The following is a 19,407-nucleotide window of genomic DNA, read 5'->3' as shown; positions in this document are numbered from 1 at the left end:
TTGTTCTGTCTAATTTTCTTTTTATCAAAGGCCCCCGTGGTACCTTTTCACAAGCGCCCTGCTGGCCAGCAAGGAATGCCCATAAAAACACTTTGATTCAAGACAGCTTCCTTCTTATTGTAACAGATCTCAGTTGCTGGATAGTATTTAAGCTCTAAGAGTGTTTTTACTGTTAAGTAGATGTTCATTTCAGCAGGTTAGAACCTTAGCTGGGGGGGCGGGGTGTCATGGAGCAACCGTACAAGTCATAAGGGCCTATAGACTGATGAACAAAGGTCACTTACCAATGTATGTTCTCCAACCAGTTGGTGAATGGTTGCTGGAAGTTGTTGGCAGTCACTAGGTAAAATTCATGGCAAGGAGGTATATAGTGCTGTACCAAAACCTCAGTTTGGTTCCTTTGTATGGTAGCAGGTTACTACACTCTCCAGCAGTTTGTGTGGATAATGCAAATATGTCTGCAAGCACTCTTCAAATTACTGAGGCTCTTGGTTGTAATAAACAATACGTTTGGTGTAAATAAACAAATGCAGGTATCTGAGAGAGTAAGCTTTTAAAGGAGCTATCATGTCAATGTAAAACTTTGACTAACAAGAAAACATAAGTTTGGTTCAAAAAACTGGCAGCAGAGTGTCAAAGTGCCACCCTGGTGTTTTGGTCCCTTTCGAGTGTGACTTGACCAAAGAGCAGCAGATTCTGGCCACGACTGTACTACGACCTCTAGTGGTTAATATTACAATGGAAGTAAAAGCAGAGCTGTGAAATGCAAAATAGTGATGACCTTCAGAGGTATGTTTTCTTTGGACACTTTGTGCTCTTCATTAACAATCAGCCATGGTTTAAATTCCATACATCAGTATTTCCATGTTTATACCAGTGTTATCTTATTATGAGTAAACCGCTTGTTTAAAATGCAATTAATTCAATTCAATTCAATTTTATTTATATAGCGCCAAATCACAACAGAAGTCGCCTCAAGGCGCTTTATATTGTACAGTAGATCGCACAATAATACATACAGAGAAAAACCCAACAATCATATGACCCCCTATGAGCAAGCACTTTGGCGACAGTGGGAAGGAAAAACTCCCTTTTAACAGGAAGAAACCTCCGGCAGAACCAGGCTCAGGGAGGGGCGGCCATCTGCTGAGACCGGTTGGGGTGAGAGAAGGAAAACAGGATAAAGACATGATGTGGAAGAGAGACAGAGATTAATAACAGGTATGATTCGATGCAGATAGGTCTATTAACACATAGTGAGTGAGAAAGGTGACTGGAAAGGAAAATCTCAATGCATCATGGGAATCCCCAGCAGCCTACGTCTATTGCAGCACAACTAAGGGAGGATTCAGGATCACCTGGTCCTAACTATATGCTTTAGCAAAAAGGAAAGTTTTAAGCCTAATCTTGAAAGTAGAGATGGTGTCTGTCTCCCAAATGCAAACTGGAAGCTGGTTCCACAGAAGAGGGGCCTGAAAACTGAAGGCTCTCCCTCCCATTCTACTTTTAAATACTCTAGGAACAGCAAGTAAGCCTGCAGAGCGAGAGCGAAGTGCTCTAATAGGGTGATATGGTACTACAAGGTCATTAAGATAAGATGGGGCCTGATTATTTAAGACCTTGTATGTGAGGAGCAGGATTTTGAATTCAATTCTGGATTTAACAGGAAGCCAATGAAGGGAAGCCAGTATAGGAGAAATATGCTCTCTCTTTCTAGTCCCTGTCAGTACTCTTGCTGCAGCATTTTGGATTAGCTGAAGGCTTTTCAGCGAGTTTTTAGGACATCCTGATAATAATGAATTACAGTAGTCCAGCCTAGAAGTAATAAATGCATGAACTAGTTTTTCAGCATCACTCTGAGACAGGATATTTCTAATTTTAGAGATGTTGCGCAGATGGAAGAAAGCAGTCTTACATTTTTGTTTAATATGTGCGTTGAAGGATATATCCTGGTCAAAAATGACTCCAAGGTTCCTCACAGCATTACTGGAGGCCAAGGCAATGCCATCCAGAGTAAGAATCTGGTTAGATACCATATTTCTAAGATTTTCAGGGCCAAGTACAATAACCTCAGTTTTATCTGAATTAAGAAGCAGAAAGTTAGCAGCCATCCAGGTCTTTATGTCTTTAAGACATTCCTGCAGTTTAACTAATTGATGTGTGTGTTACCTGGCTTCATGGATAGATAGAGCTGCGTGTCATCTGCATAGCAGTGAAAATTTATGCTATGTCTTCTAATGATGCTGCCTAAGGGAAGCATGTATAATGTAAATAGAATTGGTCCTAGCACCGAACCCTGTGGAACTCCATAATTGACCTTAGTGTGTGAAGAGGACTCTCCATTTACATGTACAAATTGGAGTCTATTAGATAGATATGATACAAACCACTGCAGTGCAGTACCTGTAATACCTACAGCATGCTCTAATCGCGCTAATAGAATATTATGGCCAACAGTATCGAACGCTGCACTAAGGTCTAGCAGGACAAGCACAGAGATGAGTCCACTGTCAGAGGCCATAAGAAGATCATTTGTAACCTTCACTAAAGCTGTTTCTGTGCTGTGATGAGCTCTGAAACCTGACTGAAACTCTTCAAATAAGCCATTCCTCTGCAGATGATCTGTTAGCTGTTCAAGGATTTTTGATATGAAAGGAAGGTTGGAGATTGGCCTATAATTAGCTAAGACAGCTGGGTCTAGAGATGGCTTTTTAAGTAAAGGTTTAACTACAGCCAGCTTGAAGGCCTGTGGTACATAGCTGATTATTAGAGGTAGGTTGATCATATTTAAGATTGAAGAATTAATTAATGGCAGGACTTCTTTGAGCAGTTTTGTAGGAATGGGGTCTAAAAGACACGTTGATGGTTTGGAGGAATTAATTATTGAAGTTAACTCAGAAAGATCAATTGGAGAAAAAGAGTCTAACTTAACATTGATGGTACTAAAAGTAGCTGTAGATAATATTACATCTGTGGGATGATTATTGGTAATTTTTTCTCTAATGATAAAAATTTTATTTGTGAAGAAGTTCATGAAGTCATTACTACTTAACGTTAAAGGGATTGTTGGCTCAGTAGAACTCTGACTTTTTGTCAGCCTGGCTACAGTGCTGAAGAGAAACCTGGGGTTGTTCTTATTTTCTTCAATCAGTGATGAATAGTAAGATGTTCTGGCTTTGCGGACGGCTTTCTTATAAAGCAGCAAACTATTTCTCCAGGCTAAATGATGATCTTCTAAATTTGTGACACGCCATTTCCTCTCCAGCTTACGAGTCATCTGCTTTAGGCTACATGTTTGAGAATTATACCACGGAGTCAGGTACTTCGGATTTGAGGCTTTAGTTTTCACAGGAGCTACAGTATCCAGAGTCATACGTAGTGAGGAGGTAAAATTATTAACAAGATAATCGACCTCTGTTGGTGTAGCGTTCAGGTAGCTGCTCTGCTCTGTGTTGTTACAGGGCATTGAAGATGATAACAGTGGGTGGATTATATTCTTAAACTTGGTTACAGCACTTTCAGAAAGACATCTACTTTGATAAAGTCTACTCTCCACTGCTGTGTAATCAATTATCGTAAATGTAAATGTTATCAGGAAATGATCAGACAGCAGAGGGTTTTCAGGAAACACTGTTAAATGTTCAGTTTCTATGCCATATGTTAAAACAAGATCTAGAGTGTGATTAAAGTGGTGGGTGGGTTCTTTTACATTTTGAGAGAAGCCAATTGAGTCTAATAACAGATTAAATGCGATGTTGAGGCTGTCATTTTTAGCATCTACATGGATGTTAAAATCACCCACAATAATTATTTTATCTGACCTGAGCACTAAATCAGATAAAAAGTCTGAGAAATTAGAGAGAAACTCTGTGTAAGGCCCAGGTGGACGATATATGATAACAAGTAAGACTGGTTTCTGAGTTTTACATCTGGGGTGGACAAGGTTAAGCATCAGGCTTTCAAATGAATTAAAAGTCTGTCTTGGTCTTTCGTTAATTAATAGGCTGGTCTGGAAAAATTGCTGCCACACCACCCCCTCGGCCTGTGCTTCCAGATTTCTGGTAGTTAGAATGACTCGGGGGTGTTGATTCATTTAAACTAACATAATCATCCGGCTGCAACCAGGTTTCTGTAAGGCAGAGTAAATCGATTTGTTGATCAATTATTAAGTCATGTACTAACAGAGACTTGGAGGAGAGAGACCTAATATTTAATAATCCACATTTCACTGTTTTACTCTTTGGTTCAGATGTGGATACTGTTTTGTTCTTTCTTTTTGATTTTTTATGTTTAAATTGTTTATTGCTGGTTTTTAGTTTGTTTTTTGTCTGTTTGGGAGCTGACACAGTCTCAATGGAGATGGGTTTTTGGGGGGGTAGCAGGAGGAGAGAAGCTGCAGAGAGGCGTGTAAGACTGCAACTCTGCTTCCTGGTCCCAACTCTAGATAGTCATATTTTGGGGGGTTTAATAAATTGGTCCATATTTCTAGAAATGAGAGCTGCACCATCCAAAGTGGGATGGATGCCGTCTCTCCTAACAAGACCAGGTTTCCTCCAGAAGGTTTGCCAATTATCTATGAAGCCCATATCGTTAAAAGGAAAGTTCAATAAGTCACAGTAAAAAGCATGAAACAAGAGAAAATCACAAATCTGAACATGCAGAGAGGCACTGAGCACATATTGTGATGGCACTGACAACATCTAATTCTTCCAGAGGCAATCAGAGAAGACAAAGTATGTGTGTTGGTCTACAAACAAACTTGATATTTCTTTTATCCACAAGTGTTCCTCAAAGAGAAATCCTATTTAAAATACTCCAACTGCTGCTACTAATACTACTGCCACAAATAATAATAACAATAATAATAATAATAATAAAATTAATAATAATGAAGTTTTTCTGCTGTGTCATGCTGAGATGAGACCAAGAAACTGGGGTGGCAGCCAGTTTATGTTACTATAAAACCGGTGAGTTGCAATTCATCATCCATTATAACTCTGTAAACCTGACTCTGTGTAAAAGTTAATTTTTACCAGATGGTGCACAAAAACGCCCGTTTAAAGCTTTTTGTTAAAAAAGGGTTTCTGTATCCAATATGTTTGGTGTAGTTTTTTTTATTTTACATGGGTTATTTATGGAAGCTTGTTTGCCCCCCCAAAACCCTTCATGATCAAAAGTTCAACTTCCTCAGAAGTTTTTAATTTGCGAGTCACAATTCTGGTATAAAGTATTACCAAATCATGCCTTCTTTCCTTCTTGTTGAGCTATGAAATGCTGATGACCTTCACAAGTTTTCCATTTCTGCAAAATGGAAGGACTCATCCTAAAGAAGCATTTCCCCCTCAAAGTTATATGTCTCTTTGCTGCTGTATAGAGCATGACTGAGGATTCATTGATTCTTCCCATATTGTCTCTAATCTTAGGGAGGAAATCCTTAACAAAGGCCGAATGGTCACAAATACTTAATATTATACAGAATGTTACAAATTAATTAGCTCACTCACTTCAGTTTTTATTGTGGCAGTCATGTCAAGGTAGTTGTCCCCGGCAGAATTTGTTTCCCCTGCGTTGAGAGCACACGCTTGGCTGTCCAAATCACAGACAGACAATATAAACACAAAAAATGTGTTTATTTTACATGCGTGAATATGCACAAAATATGTTTAAATGTTAAACAAATTTCTCCAAGTCATCGGCTGTTCCATATAATGTGAATTTTTGCTTGATGCAGTGTGCATAAAGTTAAAAGATTAAAACTAATAAAACCAATTTTCAAAAGACACTTTTTCAATTCATCCAATTTTAGATGGATTATGCAGAAAAAAATCTAATTGGGCTGAAAGGTCTATTGCTTTATAACGTATTCAGGTTGTGTATCATGTTTTTAAAAGTAAATAATTACTTTTAAAAATAAGTAATCAGTAAAGTAACTGGATAACCTAATCAGTAATTTGTAACTAATTACTATTTTCAAGTAACTTGGTTGGAATGGAGGCGGAGTCAACTGGATCCGTTCTCCCTACCTCGGGCGCGCTCACGACGCAGAGGAAACTAATTTTGTGGGGGATACCTACCTTGGCACGTCCCTCTCTTCGTAAGTTTGGGGCGTGAGCTGGTTACGGCTGTCTGTGATGGAGCGCTGGCGGGGTAGAGTGGCTCTGGTGACCGGAGCCTCGGTCGGCATTGGGGCGGCTGTAGCCGTGGAGCTGGTCCGGCTCGGAATGAAAGTGGTGGGCTGCGCCAGGGACGTGGGAAAAATACAGGTTTGCTCTGAAATAAGAAATTCAATTTCGGAAGAGAAACACTTAATGTAAAACTCTAATGCAAAGGACTTTTTAATGTTATGCAGATATGCAGTTATGTAGCTCTGTCAAGCGGACATCAGATAATGGCTGTCGAGCAGACAAACTTTTTGTTTTACAGTAAATAATTTATGCTGTATATATTGGTCTATATGCATGGGTTACAATGAGCTGCACAATACCAGATCCAAGTTGTTTACTATGCAGTATAATAAAAAAAATGTATAAACAGTATGTTGGCAGTGTAGGAGACGGAAGTCAGACATGATAGCTTACATACTGATGAGTTGTGTAAATCCACAAAGAGCAGTAAACCTCGGGTCAACAGCCAGCACAGGTCAGCTGATCACAGCCTGTAGACAAAAAAAATCTGCTGGAGCTCTTAATAGAGCCTATTGTGACTCCTGATTCATTTCCTCACACTCCTATAACCACTACAATGATCTTAGGGTTCTCACATCTACAAATCCCATTTTAGCCCCTGACTATACTCATATATTCATCGTTTTCATTCCTATTTCTAATTTTGCTATTATGTTAAAGTTGTCTTTTCCTTTTTGGTTTCAGAAACTGGCAGCAGAGTGTCAGAGCGCCGGCCACCCTGGTGTTTTGGTCCCTTTCAAGTGCGACTTGACCAAAGAGGAGGAGATTCTGGCCATGTTCGCCGCGATCAAAGAGCAGCACAAAGGCGTGGACGTGTGCATCAATAACGCTGGCTTGGCTCATCCAGAGGCGCTGCTAAATGGCAAAACCAGTGCCTGGAAAAACATGTGGGATGTAAGAACTCAGAGTTATTTTAGAAAAAAAATTTTTTCCTGGTTGATATGCAGTAATATGTTGTTGTGTAGTACATATGAAAGTATGTAAAGCAATGGTTAATTGGAAACACTAAAATTGCCCATAGGTGTAAATGCGGGAGTGAATGTGAGTGCGAATAATTGTCTCTGTCTGTGTGTTAGCCCTGCAACAGACTGGCAACCTGTCCAGGGTGTACCCTGCCTCTTGCCCTAAGACAGCTGGGATAGGCTCCAGTGCCCCCTGTGACCCTGAAAGGAGATAAGCGGAAGTGAATGGATGACTCCAAATATTTTCTTTACCGTTTAATTCACTGCTTGGTTTCTTACAGGTGAACGTTCTTGCACTGTGTATCTGCGCACGTGAAGCTTATCAGTCAATGAAAGAGCGAAACGTGGACGATGGGCACATCATAAACATAAACAGGTGCAGTTTTATTTTACTTAAGGACAGTGATGGGTATCCTTGTGAAGTTTATTGATTTAATCCTAACACAAATATTTTATGATTCAGTCATTCTTTTGGCAACTCTGCACAATGGACTTTTTTCACAGCACACATTTGATCTCCCCATTTAAGAACCTCAGTATAGCCAGTGAAGCCAATGAAAAATGTCAATAACAATATCCTAAAACCATAAGTGACATCTTCATATCACTTTCATTGGACAGATAGCAGTTCAGAACTAAAAGATTTTGAGTTTACTATGAAAATCATCAAAGAAAAAATGCATATAAATTATATAGAAACAAATCCAGCATCTGGCCGGTATCTTTCTCTGTGTAGTTTGCATGTTCTCCCTGTGTCTGCAGGAGTTCTCACCTTCCCACATAGTCCAAAGACATGCAGTTAGTTGGGTTAGTTTAGTTGAATTGTGTCTGTCTCTCTGTGTCCTGTGATAGTCCAGGGTGTACCTGAGGCTCCAGGACCCTGAATTAGATCAGCAAAAGAAAACAGATGGATGTTAAACTATATAGTAACTGTTGCCATAGTTGTTGTAACACCAAGGCCTGAGATCAGATCAGAATATGTTGGTAAATGCTGATTTGATTAGCAGCTTGTAAATATCCTTCTGTTGCAGTGTGTGCGGTCATCAAGTGTTTCCTAATGCTGATGTACATTTCTACACCTGCACCAAGTATGCTGTAACTGCGCTGACTGAGGGCCTGAGGCAGGAGCTGCGTGCAGAAAACACTCATATCCGGGCCACAGTAAGCCTTTGAAAGACACTGTAACCAGCTGCAAAGTACCTTTAACACTAATGTCAGCTGTTATAAGTTGCACACACAGTACTTCTTGAAGAATCCTCATTAATAATGTCATTTTGCAGAGCATTTCTCCTGGCTTTGTGAAGACAGAATTTGCATACCGCCTCTACAGAGATGATTCTGATAAAGCAGCTGCTATATCCACTAAATATAAGGTAAAATTTTTATTCCTTTATTTCCTACAATTCCTACAGTATTGTTGATATGATTACTCAGCTAAAATTTCATTAAGCACTTTTCAATTCTTTGATAGCCTCTGGAAGCAAAAGACCTCGCCAGTGCCATCACATACGTGCTCAGTGCCCCTCCTCATGTTCAGGTTTGAGATTTTCTCTTATTTTCATCTTTTTTGTGACCTTTTGAACTTTTCTATTTTGCATTTTAAATATCAGCAGTTTAGTCATAAGATAACATTCCTCTATCTTTTCTTTCAGATTGGGGAGATTTTGCTTGAAAGTGTGTAGCAGGTGTCATGCAACTTGGCCGTGAGACCCATCCCAATCTTTACATCAGTAGTGTGACTGGCTCTCCTTACTTCTCAACACTGTCAGATTGTAATCAATTCACAGAAGAATAAAATGGAGGAAACTCATCCAGCTGTTTGTTCTGTCTAACTATCTTCTTATCAAAGGCCCCCGTGGTACCTTTTTACAAGCGTCCTACTGGCCAGCAAGGAATGCCCATAAAAACACTTTGATGAATGACAGCTTCCTTCTTATTGTAACAGACCTCAGTTGCTGGACAGTATTTAGGCTCTAAGAGTGTTTTTACTGTTAAGCAGGTGTTCATTTCATCTGGTTAGAACCTTCGATGAGGATGTCAGTTAGACATACACAGAGTGCATTTTCTCATCCCTGAGGAGAAACTGTTGCATTTTTAATTTGTAGCCTCCTTAAAACAGACTGTGAGACGTTTTTTTCCATCTCAGTGAGAAGTTGCAGCATGTGACCATAATGTACTGGTAAATTTTACCGACTTTATGTACTCATGAAAACACTCTATAACATTTTATTGATAATTTTTGCTAATTAATAAAACTTTCAGGAAAATTTGTTTCATTGCAGTTTTCTTGTTGCGCTAAAGGATATTTATGTGCTGTGGAGAATATCCAGTACAATATATATATATATATATATATAAATGAAAAAACAAAGAATATATTTAAGGTTAAGGCAAAATATATGAAATTGATTTTTTTAAATCAATAAAATTGCTTAAATATATTGTAATTAAAGTAAGTATAGTACGTTTTTTAAATATCTGCAGAGACATAAATCTCTAAGATTTTGATAAAAACAGCCAGAAGAAATTACTATAACTAACTAGATAGCCAAGGAAATTCCATCCTGTCTTTGGTTGAATACATATCAGAAAAACTGTGTCATTTCTCTCAGACACTGCTCATACTAATTGGCAAATATAATAAAAACTATTAAACGGGGTGGAAATCATGGATCAACTGGGTAACTGGGAGGTATCCTGGGGGCACTCCCAGATCTGGACCATTGCATCACCGAGCTCCTGGACAGCCTGAGGTGCAACCTGGTGGCATCACATGCACAGAAATATAATGTCCCCGAGGTGTTCTGTTGGTTTTATGTCAGGTGAATGTGGGCTCATTCAGTGGTATCAATTCCTCCAGGAACTGTAGGTCATTTGGTGGGACTTTGGTAATGCTCTTTATGTTCCTCCTTGCACAAAGGAGCAGATACTTGTCCTGCTGATGTTTTAAGGACCTACGGCGTTGTCCATGTCTCCTAGAGTAACTGCCTAACCTTTGGAATTTCCTTCATGCTCTTGAAACTGTGCTGTGAGCAAAGCAACTTTTCTGGTAATGGTGCATTTGGATGTACCATCCTGGAGGAGTTGGACTACCTATACAACCTCTGTATGGTCCAGGTATAACCTCCTGCTACCAGTAGTGACACAGAACCTCAACAAATGTAAAACTAGTGAAAAAACAGTCAGAAAGGTTTCCCTGAACAGAAACCCCATAATTCACGGGTTGCACAGCAAACTTTGGTGCATTTGGATGTACCATCCTGGAGGAGTTAGACTACCGACAGACGTGGACAAAATTGTTGATACCTTTCAGTCAATGAAAGAAAAAATCATAATGGTCACAGACATAACTTTAATCTGACAAAAGTAATAATAAATAAAAATTCTATAAATGTTAACCAATGAAAGTCAGACATTGCTTTTCAACCATGCTTCAGGGGAATTATTTAAAAAATAAATGCATGGAAAAGGCCTGGACGAAAATGATGGTACCCCCAACTTAATATTTTGTTGCACAACCTTTTGAGGCAATCACTGCAATCAAATGATTATAGGATTCAGGTCAGGGCTCATAGAAGGCCACTTTAGAATAGTCCAGTGTCTTCCTCTTAGCCATTCTTGGGTGTTTTAGCTGTGTGTTTTGGGTCATTGTCCTGTTGCAAGACCCATGACCTGCGACTGAGACCAAGCTTTCTGAAACTGGCCAGCACATTTCTCTCTAGAATGCCATGATAGTCTTGAGATTTCATTGTACCCTGCACGGATTCAATACACTGTGTGCCAGATGCAGCAAAGCAGCCCCAGAACATAACAGAGCGTCCTCTATGTTTCACAGTAGGGACAGTGTTCTTTTCTAGATATGCTTCATTTCTGTCTGTGAACATAGAGCTGATGTGCTTTGGCAAACAGTTTCATTTTTGTCTCATCTGTCTGTAGGACATTCTCCCAGAAGCTTTGTGGCATGTCAACATGAAGTTTGGCATATTCCAGTCTGACTTTTTCATGATTTGTTTTCAACAATTGTGTCCTCCTTGGTTGTCTCCCATGTAGTCCACTTTGGCTCAAACAATGACGGATGGTGTGATCTGACACTGATGTTTCTTGAGCATGAAGTTCACTTTGAATCTCTTTAGAAAACTTTCTGGGCTCTTTTGTTACCATTCGGATTATCCGTCTCTTTGATTTGTCATCAATTTTCCTCCTGCAGCCATGTCCAGGGAGGTTCGCTACAGTCCCATGGATCTTAAATTTCTGAATAATATGTGCAACTGTAGTCACAGGAACATCTAGCTGCTTGGAGAGGGTCTTCTAGCCTTAACCTTTAACATGCTTGTCTATGATTTTCTTTCTAATCTCCTGAGACAACTCTTTCCTTTGCTTCCTCTGGTCCATGTTGAGTGTGGTACACACCATGTCACCAAACAACACAGTGATTACCTGGAGCCCTATATATAGGCCCGCTGACTGATTACAAGATTGTAGACATCTGTGATGCTAATTAGTGGACACACCTTGGATTAACATGTCCCTTTGGTCACATTAGTCGTGTCCAAATTCATGGGCTGCGTCCTCCTAAGGACTCGGCCTTCGCGGTCTACGTGGGCCGGGTCCTCAGAAGGTTGGGTTGGCCGGAAGTAAACGGCAGTGAAATTGGACGGTCTAGCCTTCTGATTTGCATCACCGCTGTCTCAGTGGAGTTTAATAAACTCGGCCGTCTGCTCCTTGCTATCTAAAATATAACAGGACACTGGCGTAAATTCTCCACCATCTCACACTTCTGTTTAATCAGTTTTCTGTTTGACGTTTATTAAGCTGTGTGAAAAACAAGGAGGAACCCACCCAAGGAATTAATAAAGTTTTATTTTATTTTATCTAATCTAATCTAATAACTTTAATCTCAGCCAAACCGATTTATAAATAAAACACTGAAAAAAGCCAAACAATAACATTTTTAGGTTATCTAAGTGACTTATATATTACGTTTAACCTGAGTAGCGAAAGTCCGCGGTGATCTGAAAATGATGTGCCGGGAGTTTGCCGGTCTCGGCGGCTCTAGTGACCCTCGAGCTCCCGGCTAGCTATCGAGCTGGTGGGTAACAGACGTCTCCAAAAACGTCGAAGCACTTTTGCAAATATGTGATATCTTGATAAACCGAGCAGATATTTGAAGTTTACACACCCACATTCTCGCCTGAAAATATGTTAAAAGTTTATTTTGTGACCCAGAAAAATTAATAAGAGTAATTTTTAAACTTAGTAGAGGCCGCCATTGCTGGAAACTTGTCAGGGTAGGTGTAGAAAACAGGACTCGTATGCAGGACTCCTTTGGGAGAAGACAGTGGATTTATTTACAGTGCGGTAAAGGTGCAACAGTTCAATATATATAGTGATGGGGTGCCCAGGTGTGGTCTCCTCCTTCTCCTCCTAGCAGTGCTCGTGGCCATGAAGTGAAAACACACGTAGTGACTCCTTCCAAACAGTAATCCCAAAAGGTGGTCCAGCTCCCGTGATCTCTCTCTCCGTTTCCCTCCTGGTGGCAAACACACAAACACACCCAGAGTAACTAAACAATCCTGAGCTCAACATAAACTGCCACAAAAACCGTCGGCGCTGCTCTACCGTGCTTCACACAATGATCCAGCGCTGACTGACGCTCGATCGCCCTGTTAAGACGGCAGCCCGGGAGATGGCGGATAATTGGTTACAGCTGGTCGGCTCCGATCAACAACAAGTGCGGTCAGTCTCTGCGCGGGAACACTCTCGGAAATGCTCGTCACCGCTCAGAGGTAAACAATCCCGTTACGAGAGCGAGAGAGAGAGAGAGAGAGTGGGAGAGAGAGGAAGGGAGCAACATACACACAATAACGCATGGGCAGGCAGCCAAGGCAAGGGCTGTCAGACCATGACAGTACCCCCCCTTTAACGGGAGCCTCCCGGCGACCGACCAAACTTGTCCGGGTGCCGCCTGCGGAATTCTCTTACCATAGCGTCATCGAGAATAGCGGATCGCGGCACCCAGCAACGCTCTTCCGGACCATACCCTTCCCAGTCCACCAAGTATTGGAAGCCCCTACCGCGGCGCCTAGCGTCCATAATCCGCGTTATGGAATATGCAGGTGCGCCATCGATAATCCGGGCAGGTGGTGGGGACCCAACAGGCGGGCACAACGAGCTGGTCCGGACTGGTTTCACCTGAGAAACATGAAACACATCATGAATCCGCATATTGCGGGGCAAAGACAACCTCAATGTCACCGGATTGAGGACCGACTGAACAGGGAAAGGCCCGATGAAGCGGGGACCCTGCTTTTTGGACTCAGTCCGAAGGGGAATGTACCTGGTCGAGAGCCACACCCTCTGGCCAACCTTGTAAACCGGCGCCTGAGTGCGGCGGCGGTCCGCCAAACGCTTGTTCTGTTCCGCCGTCCTAAGCAAGGCTGCCCTAGTAGCCTTCCAGGCGCGCCGACATCGACGAATATGATGTTGGACAGATGGCACGGCAAGCTCACCCTCCATGACAGACAGGAGCGGAGGTAGATAACCCAGGGAGGCTTCAAAAGGCGACACTCCCGTTGCGGTTGACGTACTGACGTTGTGGGCATATTCAATCCAGGCCAACTGCTCGCTCCAAGTGGACTGGTGAGACGAGACGACACAGCGTAGCATGGCCTCCAGTTCCTGATTCGCCCTCTCAGCTTGACCATTTGTCTGCGGGTGAAAGCCAGAAGACAAACTGACCTGGGCCCCCAGTTCCGCACAAAACTCCTTCCACACCCGGGAAGTAAACTGGGGCCCTCGGTCCGACACAACGTCTTGGGGAATGCCATGTAAACGGAAAACATGCTGGACAAGGAGTTTAGCAGTTTCCAAAGCAGACGGGAGTTTAGCCAAGGCCACAAAATGGGCTGCCTTGGAAAACCGGTCAACAATGGTAAGTATGACGGTATTACCAGAAGATGGCGGCAAGCCGGTGACAAAGTCCACCGCAATGTGAGACCATGGGCGGCTGGCGACAGCAAGTGGCCGTAACTGACCCGAGGGTGGAGCGCTAGGAACTTTGTTCCGAGCACAGATGGTACATGCAGCGACATACTCCTGGACGTCCTTCGCCAGAGCAGGCCACCAGAACAAGCGTTGTAAGAACTTGATGGTACGGTTCTTACCCGGGTGGCAGGAGAACTTAGCTGCATGCGCCCAATGAATGACCTTGCCACGGACAGCTGTGGGAACATACTGTCGGCCCGCGGGGCCCGAACCGGGATCAGGTTCCAGTCGCTGAGCCTCCCTGATCAACTTCTCAATCTCCCACGTCACCGCACCCACCACACAGCCGGCCGGGATGATAGTCCTCTCCTCCTTCTCCTCCTCCCCCTCCCCACTGGAAGCAAACTGGCGCGAGAGGGCATCCGGCTTGGTGTTACGCGACCCTGGCCTGTACGTGATGACAAGATCAAAACGAGTAAAAAACAAGGCCCACCTGGCTTGCCGGGCGTTGAGGCGTTTGGCCGTCTGCAGATACGACAGATTCTTATGGTCCGTCCAGACCAGCACCGGATGCACACTCCCCTCCAGCCAGTGGCGCCATTCCTCCAAGGCCAACTTGATTGCCAGGAGCTCCCGATCCCCAACATCATAATTACGCTCTGCCTGGGAAAGACGATGGGAGAAGAAGGCGCAGGGATGGAGCCTACCGTCCACTCGTTGGGAAAGGACCGCTCCCAATCCAGAATCCGACGCATCCACTTCCACAATGAAGGGTCGAGACAAATCTGCTTGAATGAGAATGGGGGCAGAGGAAAACAACAGTTTCAGTTGCACAAAAGCCTGTTGGGCCTGGGGCGACCACACAAACTGCCGTTTAGGAGAAGTGAGAGTAGTCAACGGCAACACCACAGTGCTAAAGTTACGAATGAACTTACGGTAGAAGTTCGCAAAGCCCAAGAACTTTTGGAGTGCCTTCCGGGTCTTAGGCCCTGGCCACTCCACCACTGCCTTGACCTTAGCAGGATCTGCTCTCAACTGCCCCCGATCAATCACAAACCCCAGAAAAGATACTGTCGAGACGTGAAATTCACACTTCTCACCTTTGACGAACAGGCGATTCTCCAACAGCCGTTGAAGCACCAGTCTGACATGTTCAACATGCTCCTCACGAGTCTTGGAAAAAATGAGAATATCATCCAAGTACACAAAAGCAAAGTGGTTAATGAAATCCCGAAGCACATCATTCACCATAGCCTGAAACACCGCCGGAGCATTGGTAAGACCGAAAGGCATGACCAAATATTCGAAATGGCCTAAGTGCGTGTTGAATGCGGTCTTCCATTCGTCCCCTTCTCGAATACGAACCAAATGATAGGCATTGCGAAGGTCCAGCTTAGTAAAAATGGTGGCTCCCTGGAGCAACTCAAATGCGGACGCTAACAGAGGAAGAGGATATTTGTTCTTGATGGTTATTTTGTTGAGACCACGGAAGTCAATGCAGGGGCGAAGGGATTTGTCCTTTTTTTCAACGAAAAAGAATCCTGCCCCAAGCGGAGAAGTGGATGGTCGAATGATGCCAGCGGAGAGTGAGTCGGTGATATAGCGCTCCATGGACTCGCGCTCAGACTTGGACAGGCTGTATAGGTGGCTGGTGGGCAGCGTAGCTCCTGGAAGCAAATCAATGCCACAATCATAAGGTCGGTGAGGCGGAAGCGATGAGGCCAAACTCTTGCTGAACACTTTAGCTAGATCCTGATATTCAGCCGGAACAACAGAGAGATCAGGAGTACAGACAGAGTCCTTCGCCACAGTCGGCGTCAGATTGGGAACAGCTGACCGTAAGCACTGCTTGTGACACCACTCACTCCATCCCCCCACACTACCCTGGGCCCAATCTATCTGAGGGTTATGACGTTGAAGCCACGGGTAACCTAACACCAATGGAGTATCAGGCGCCTTAAACAGAAACAAACTTATCTTTTCAACATGATTACCAGAAAGAACCAGCGTGATTTCATGCGTGCGATGTGTGACTTTGGCCAGCACTTCACCATTGAGGGCAGCCACATTTAAAGGAACATGCAGGGAAACGAGCGGGACCCCCAATCTCCTGGCTAAAGTCTCGTCCATAAAGCTCTGTTCCGCGCCTGAATCCACTAATGCATTACAGGAATGAGTTATGGACTGAAAGATAAGCTTGGCGGGGCAGCTGAGGTGGGGTAACACATCTCCTGTCGTACCCATCAGTAACCCCACCGCTACTGATGGGCCGAATCTTTTAGCCGGGACGGGCAAGAGTCTGCAAAGTGCCCTTTCTTTCCACATGCAAAGCACTCACCCATCTGGCGCTTCTTCCTCCACCCCGGCTTGTTGAATCTAGCTCGCCCTAGCTGCATCGGCTCCTCCTCCGTCTCCTCAAGCTCACACTCCCCTTGACCTCCCCCATCAGAAGAAGTGCTCAGCCAACCACCTGGGCTCCCTGTTGCCCGGCGGGCTCCCTCAGCCCGCCCTCCGTATTCTCGCATGTGGTCATCAAGGCTGATACACAAATTAATCAAAGCGTCCAACGATTTAGGTAATTCTTTGGCGGCCAACTCACGTCTGATTCCTTCATTCAGGCTATTGAGAAACGCCCCCCGAAGTGCTTTTTCCTCCCAGCCAGTTTCCTCAGCCAGGATCCAAAAATCCACAGAAAAATCCGCCACACTCCTTTTGCCCTGTTTCAAAGAAAACAAACGGTGAGCAGCTGCATCCGGATTAGAACTTTTATCAAAAACACTGCGGAACTTGGTCAGAAAGTCAGGATAAGAAACATTAGGGTTGGAGCGCAACACTGCCTGAGCCCACTTCAGGGCTCTCCCAGTCATGAGTTGCACCATGAGGGCAATCTTGGCACCGTCGGTAGCATAGGCGTGAGTCTGTTGGCGAAAACTCAAGTCGCACTGGGTCAAGAAGCCTCTACACTTATCTAAATCCCCGGAAAACTTTTCAGGCACAGGTAAGGTGTGCTCACGCATGGGTGGAGGTGGGGAGGGAGGAAGAGGGCAGGCGGCCGCAACGCTTAAGGAGGGTAACTGAGGTGAAACATTAGCTGCTGCTGGGCCAGGGGATTGCCACATACCTCTGAGTTCCGTTACTACCTGAAGCAGGGCGCCCTGTTCCTTAGAAATATGCTGAAGCATCTTCTCGTGTCGTTCTAATAGGTCCGCCTGAAGAGATAGCTCCCGTTGTACAGGATCGGAGTCCGCCGAGTCCAATGCTGGCTGGATCATTCTGTCAGGGTAGGTGTAGAAAACAGGACTCGTATGCAGGACTCCTTTGGGAGAAGACAGTGGATTTATTTACAGTGCGGTAAAGGTGCAACAGTTCAATATATATAGTGATGGGGTGCCCAGGTGTGGTCTCCTCCTTCTCCTCCTAGCAGTGCTCGTGGCCATGAAGTGAAAACACACGTAGTGACTCCTTCCAAACAGTAATCCCAAAAGGTGGTCCAGCTCCCGTGATCTCTCTCTCCGTTTCCCTCCTGGTGGCAAACACACAAACACACGCAGAGTAACTAAACAATCCTGAGCTCAACATAAACTGCCACAAAAACCGTCGGCGCTGCTCTGCCGTGCTTCACACAATGATCCAGCGCTGACTGACGCTCGATCGCCCTGTTAAGACGGCAGCCCGGGAGATGGCGGATAATTGGTTACAGCTGGTCGGCTCCGATCAACAACAAGTGCGGTCAGTCTCTGCGCGGGAACACTCTCGGGAATGTTCGTCACCGCTCGGAGGTAAACAATCCCGTTACGAGAGCGAGAGAGAGAGAGAGAGAGTGGGAGAGAGAGGAAGGGAGCAACATACACACAATAACGCATGGGCAGGCAGCCAAGGCAAGGGCTGTCGGACCATGACAAAACTGGAGTTTGGCTGTTCTGAATTCTGGGATATGGTGGGCCACGAAGGACACACCCGACCCATCCTTCAAATTCGGGGAAAAGGAGGACGCATTTGTCGGCTGCAATCGGAGGAGTCTACGAATTTGGACAGCCTTCAGCGCGTCGCTGTGACGTAATCTGTCTACAAATGCGGCCTCAGGAGGATGCAGCCCATGAATTTGGACACCCCCCAGTATTTTCATTCTTTTCTAGGGGTACCATCATTTTTGTCCAGGCCTGTTTCATGCATTTATTTTTTAAATAATTCCCTTGAAGCATGGTTGAAAAGCAATGTCTGACTTTCATTGGTTAACATTTATAGAATTTTTATTTATTATTACTTTTGTCAGATTAAAGTTATTTCTGTGACCATTATGAGTTTTTCTTTCATTGACTGAAGGGTACCAACATATTTGTCCACGTCTGTATACAACCTCTGTATTTCCAGGTATAGCCTCCTGCTACCAGTAGTGACACAGAACCTCAGCAAATGTAAAACTAGTGAAAAAACAGTCAGAAAGTTTTCCATGAACAGAAACCCCATGATTCAGGGGTTGTTTTATCATTGCCGCTCTAGTGCACCTGTTGTTAATTAACACCAAATGAGATTAACTTACCAGATCTTATCACAGAGCGGTGTAGTTACAAACTCAGCTGCAGGAAGCAATACCAGATGAAATGACTAACACACCTATTGTTTATTAGTTATAACCTTTCCCCCTTTATGTACTAGGTGAAGGGACAGTTATGCTGATACAAACAGACCAAAGATGAAGAGATGTTGGCAGCCTGTGAAGTGTTCAGGCACTAGACCTTGAGTTATTGTGGAAAACTGAAATCACTTTACCCTCTCAGTCTTTATGATTGGTCGATAAACACTGTATCAAGTTTATGTAGTGCGTGTAGTGTATGTGTACAGTGTATGTATGTGTGTGTCTGGCATCCATGCTTGCAACACTTCTGGCTACTTATTTGGACAATTATTTTGAAGCAGTTTCTAAATTATCTTTCATTTTATTGGTCATGGGAGCTGCATAGAATCACCAGTGAAATCTGATTAAAGGAAATAAAAAGGTTGACTATGCTCCAAAATAAAACTTACGCTTCTACCACCGTCTGTGCTGTTGCATAGATATTATTTCAGGGTTCTTTCAGTGCCTCATCTCACTCTTATAATGTGCTGATTAAAGCAGGAGATACTGTGCAGGGCGTGCTTACAGAAATGTGATATGGGAGTTTGAGATAAGAACTTTTGTTTTATATAGCTTTCCATTCATTGGCTGGAAGGCGGCACCAAGACTTATAAAGTGTTTCTGACAGATATATACAGATGATTCACAGGTAAAGGACAGT

At 43.7% G+C, this 19,407-nt stretch overlaps 1 protein-coding gene across 1 annotated transcript; it reads left to right on the top strand.

The window, feature by feature from the left end:
* The first annotated feature begins 6,022 nt into the window (after positions 1 to 6,022).
* LOC102082640 (dehydrogenase/reductase SDR family member 11-like) lies at positions 6,023 to 9,414 on the top strand. Its single transcript, XM_019367506.2, has 7 exons — positions 6,023 to 6,263; positions 6,870 to 7,079; positions 7,429 to 7,523; positions 8,179 to 8,308; positions 8,428 to 8,520; positions 8,619 to 8,684; positions 8,800 to 9,414. Exons 1-7 carry the CDS (start codon positions 6,132 to 6,134, stop codon positions 8,827 to 8,829), a joined length of 756 nt encoding a protein of 251 aa, XP_019223051.1. The 5' UTR covers positions 6,023 to 6,131; the 3' UTR covers positions 8,830 to 9,414.
* The last annotated feature ends 9,993 nt before the right edge of the window (positions 9,415 to 19,407 follow it).

The sequence above is a fragment of the Oreochromis niloticus genome, linkage group LG14 (genome assembly GCF_001858045.2).
Source record: "Oreochromis niloticus isolate F11D_XX linkage group LG14, O_niloticus_UMD_NMBU, whole genome shotgun sequence".
Taxonomy (NCBI): domain Eukaryota; kingdom Metazoa; phylum Chordata; class Actinopteri; order Cichliformes; family Cichlidae; genus Oreochromis; species Oreochromis niloticus.
This window is presented reverse-complemented; position numbering and strand designations above follow the sequence as displayed.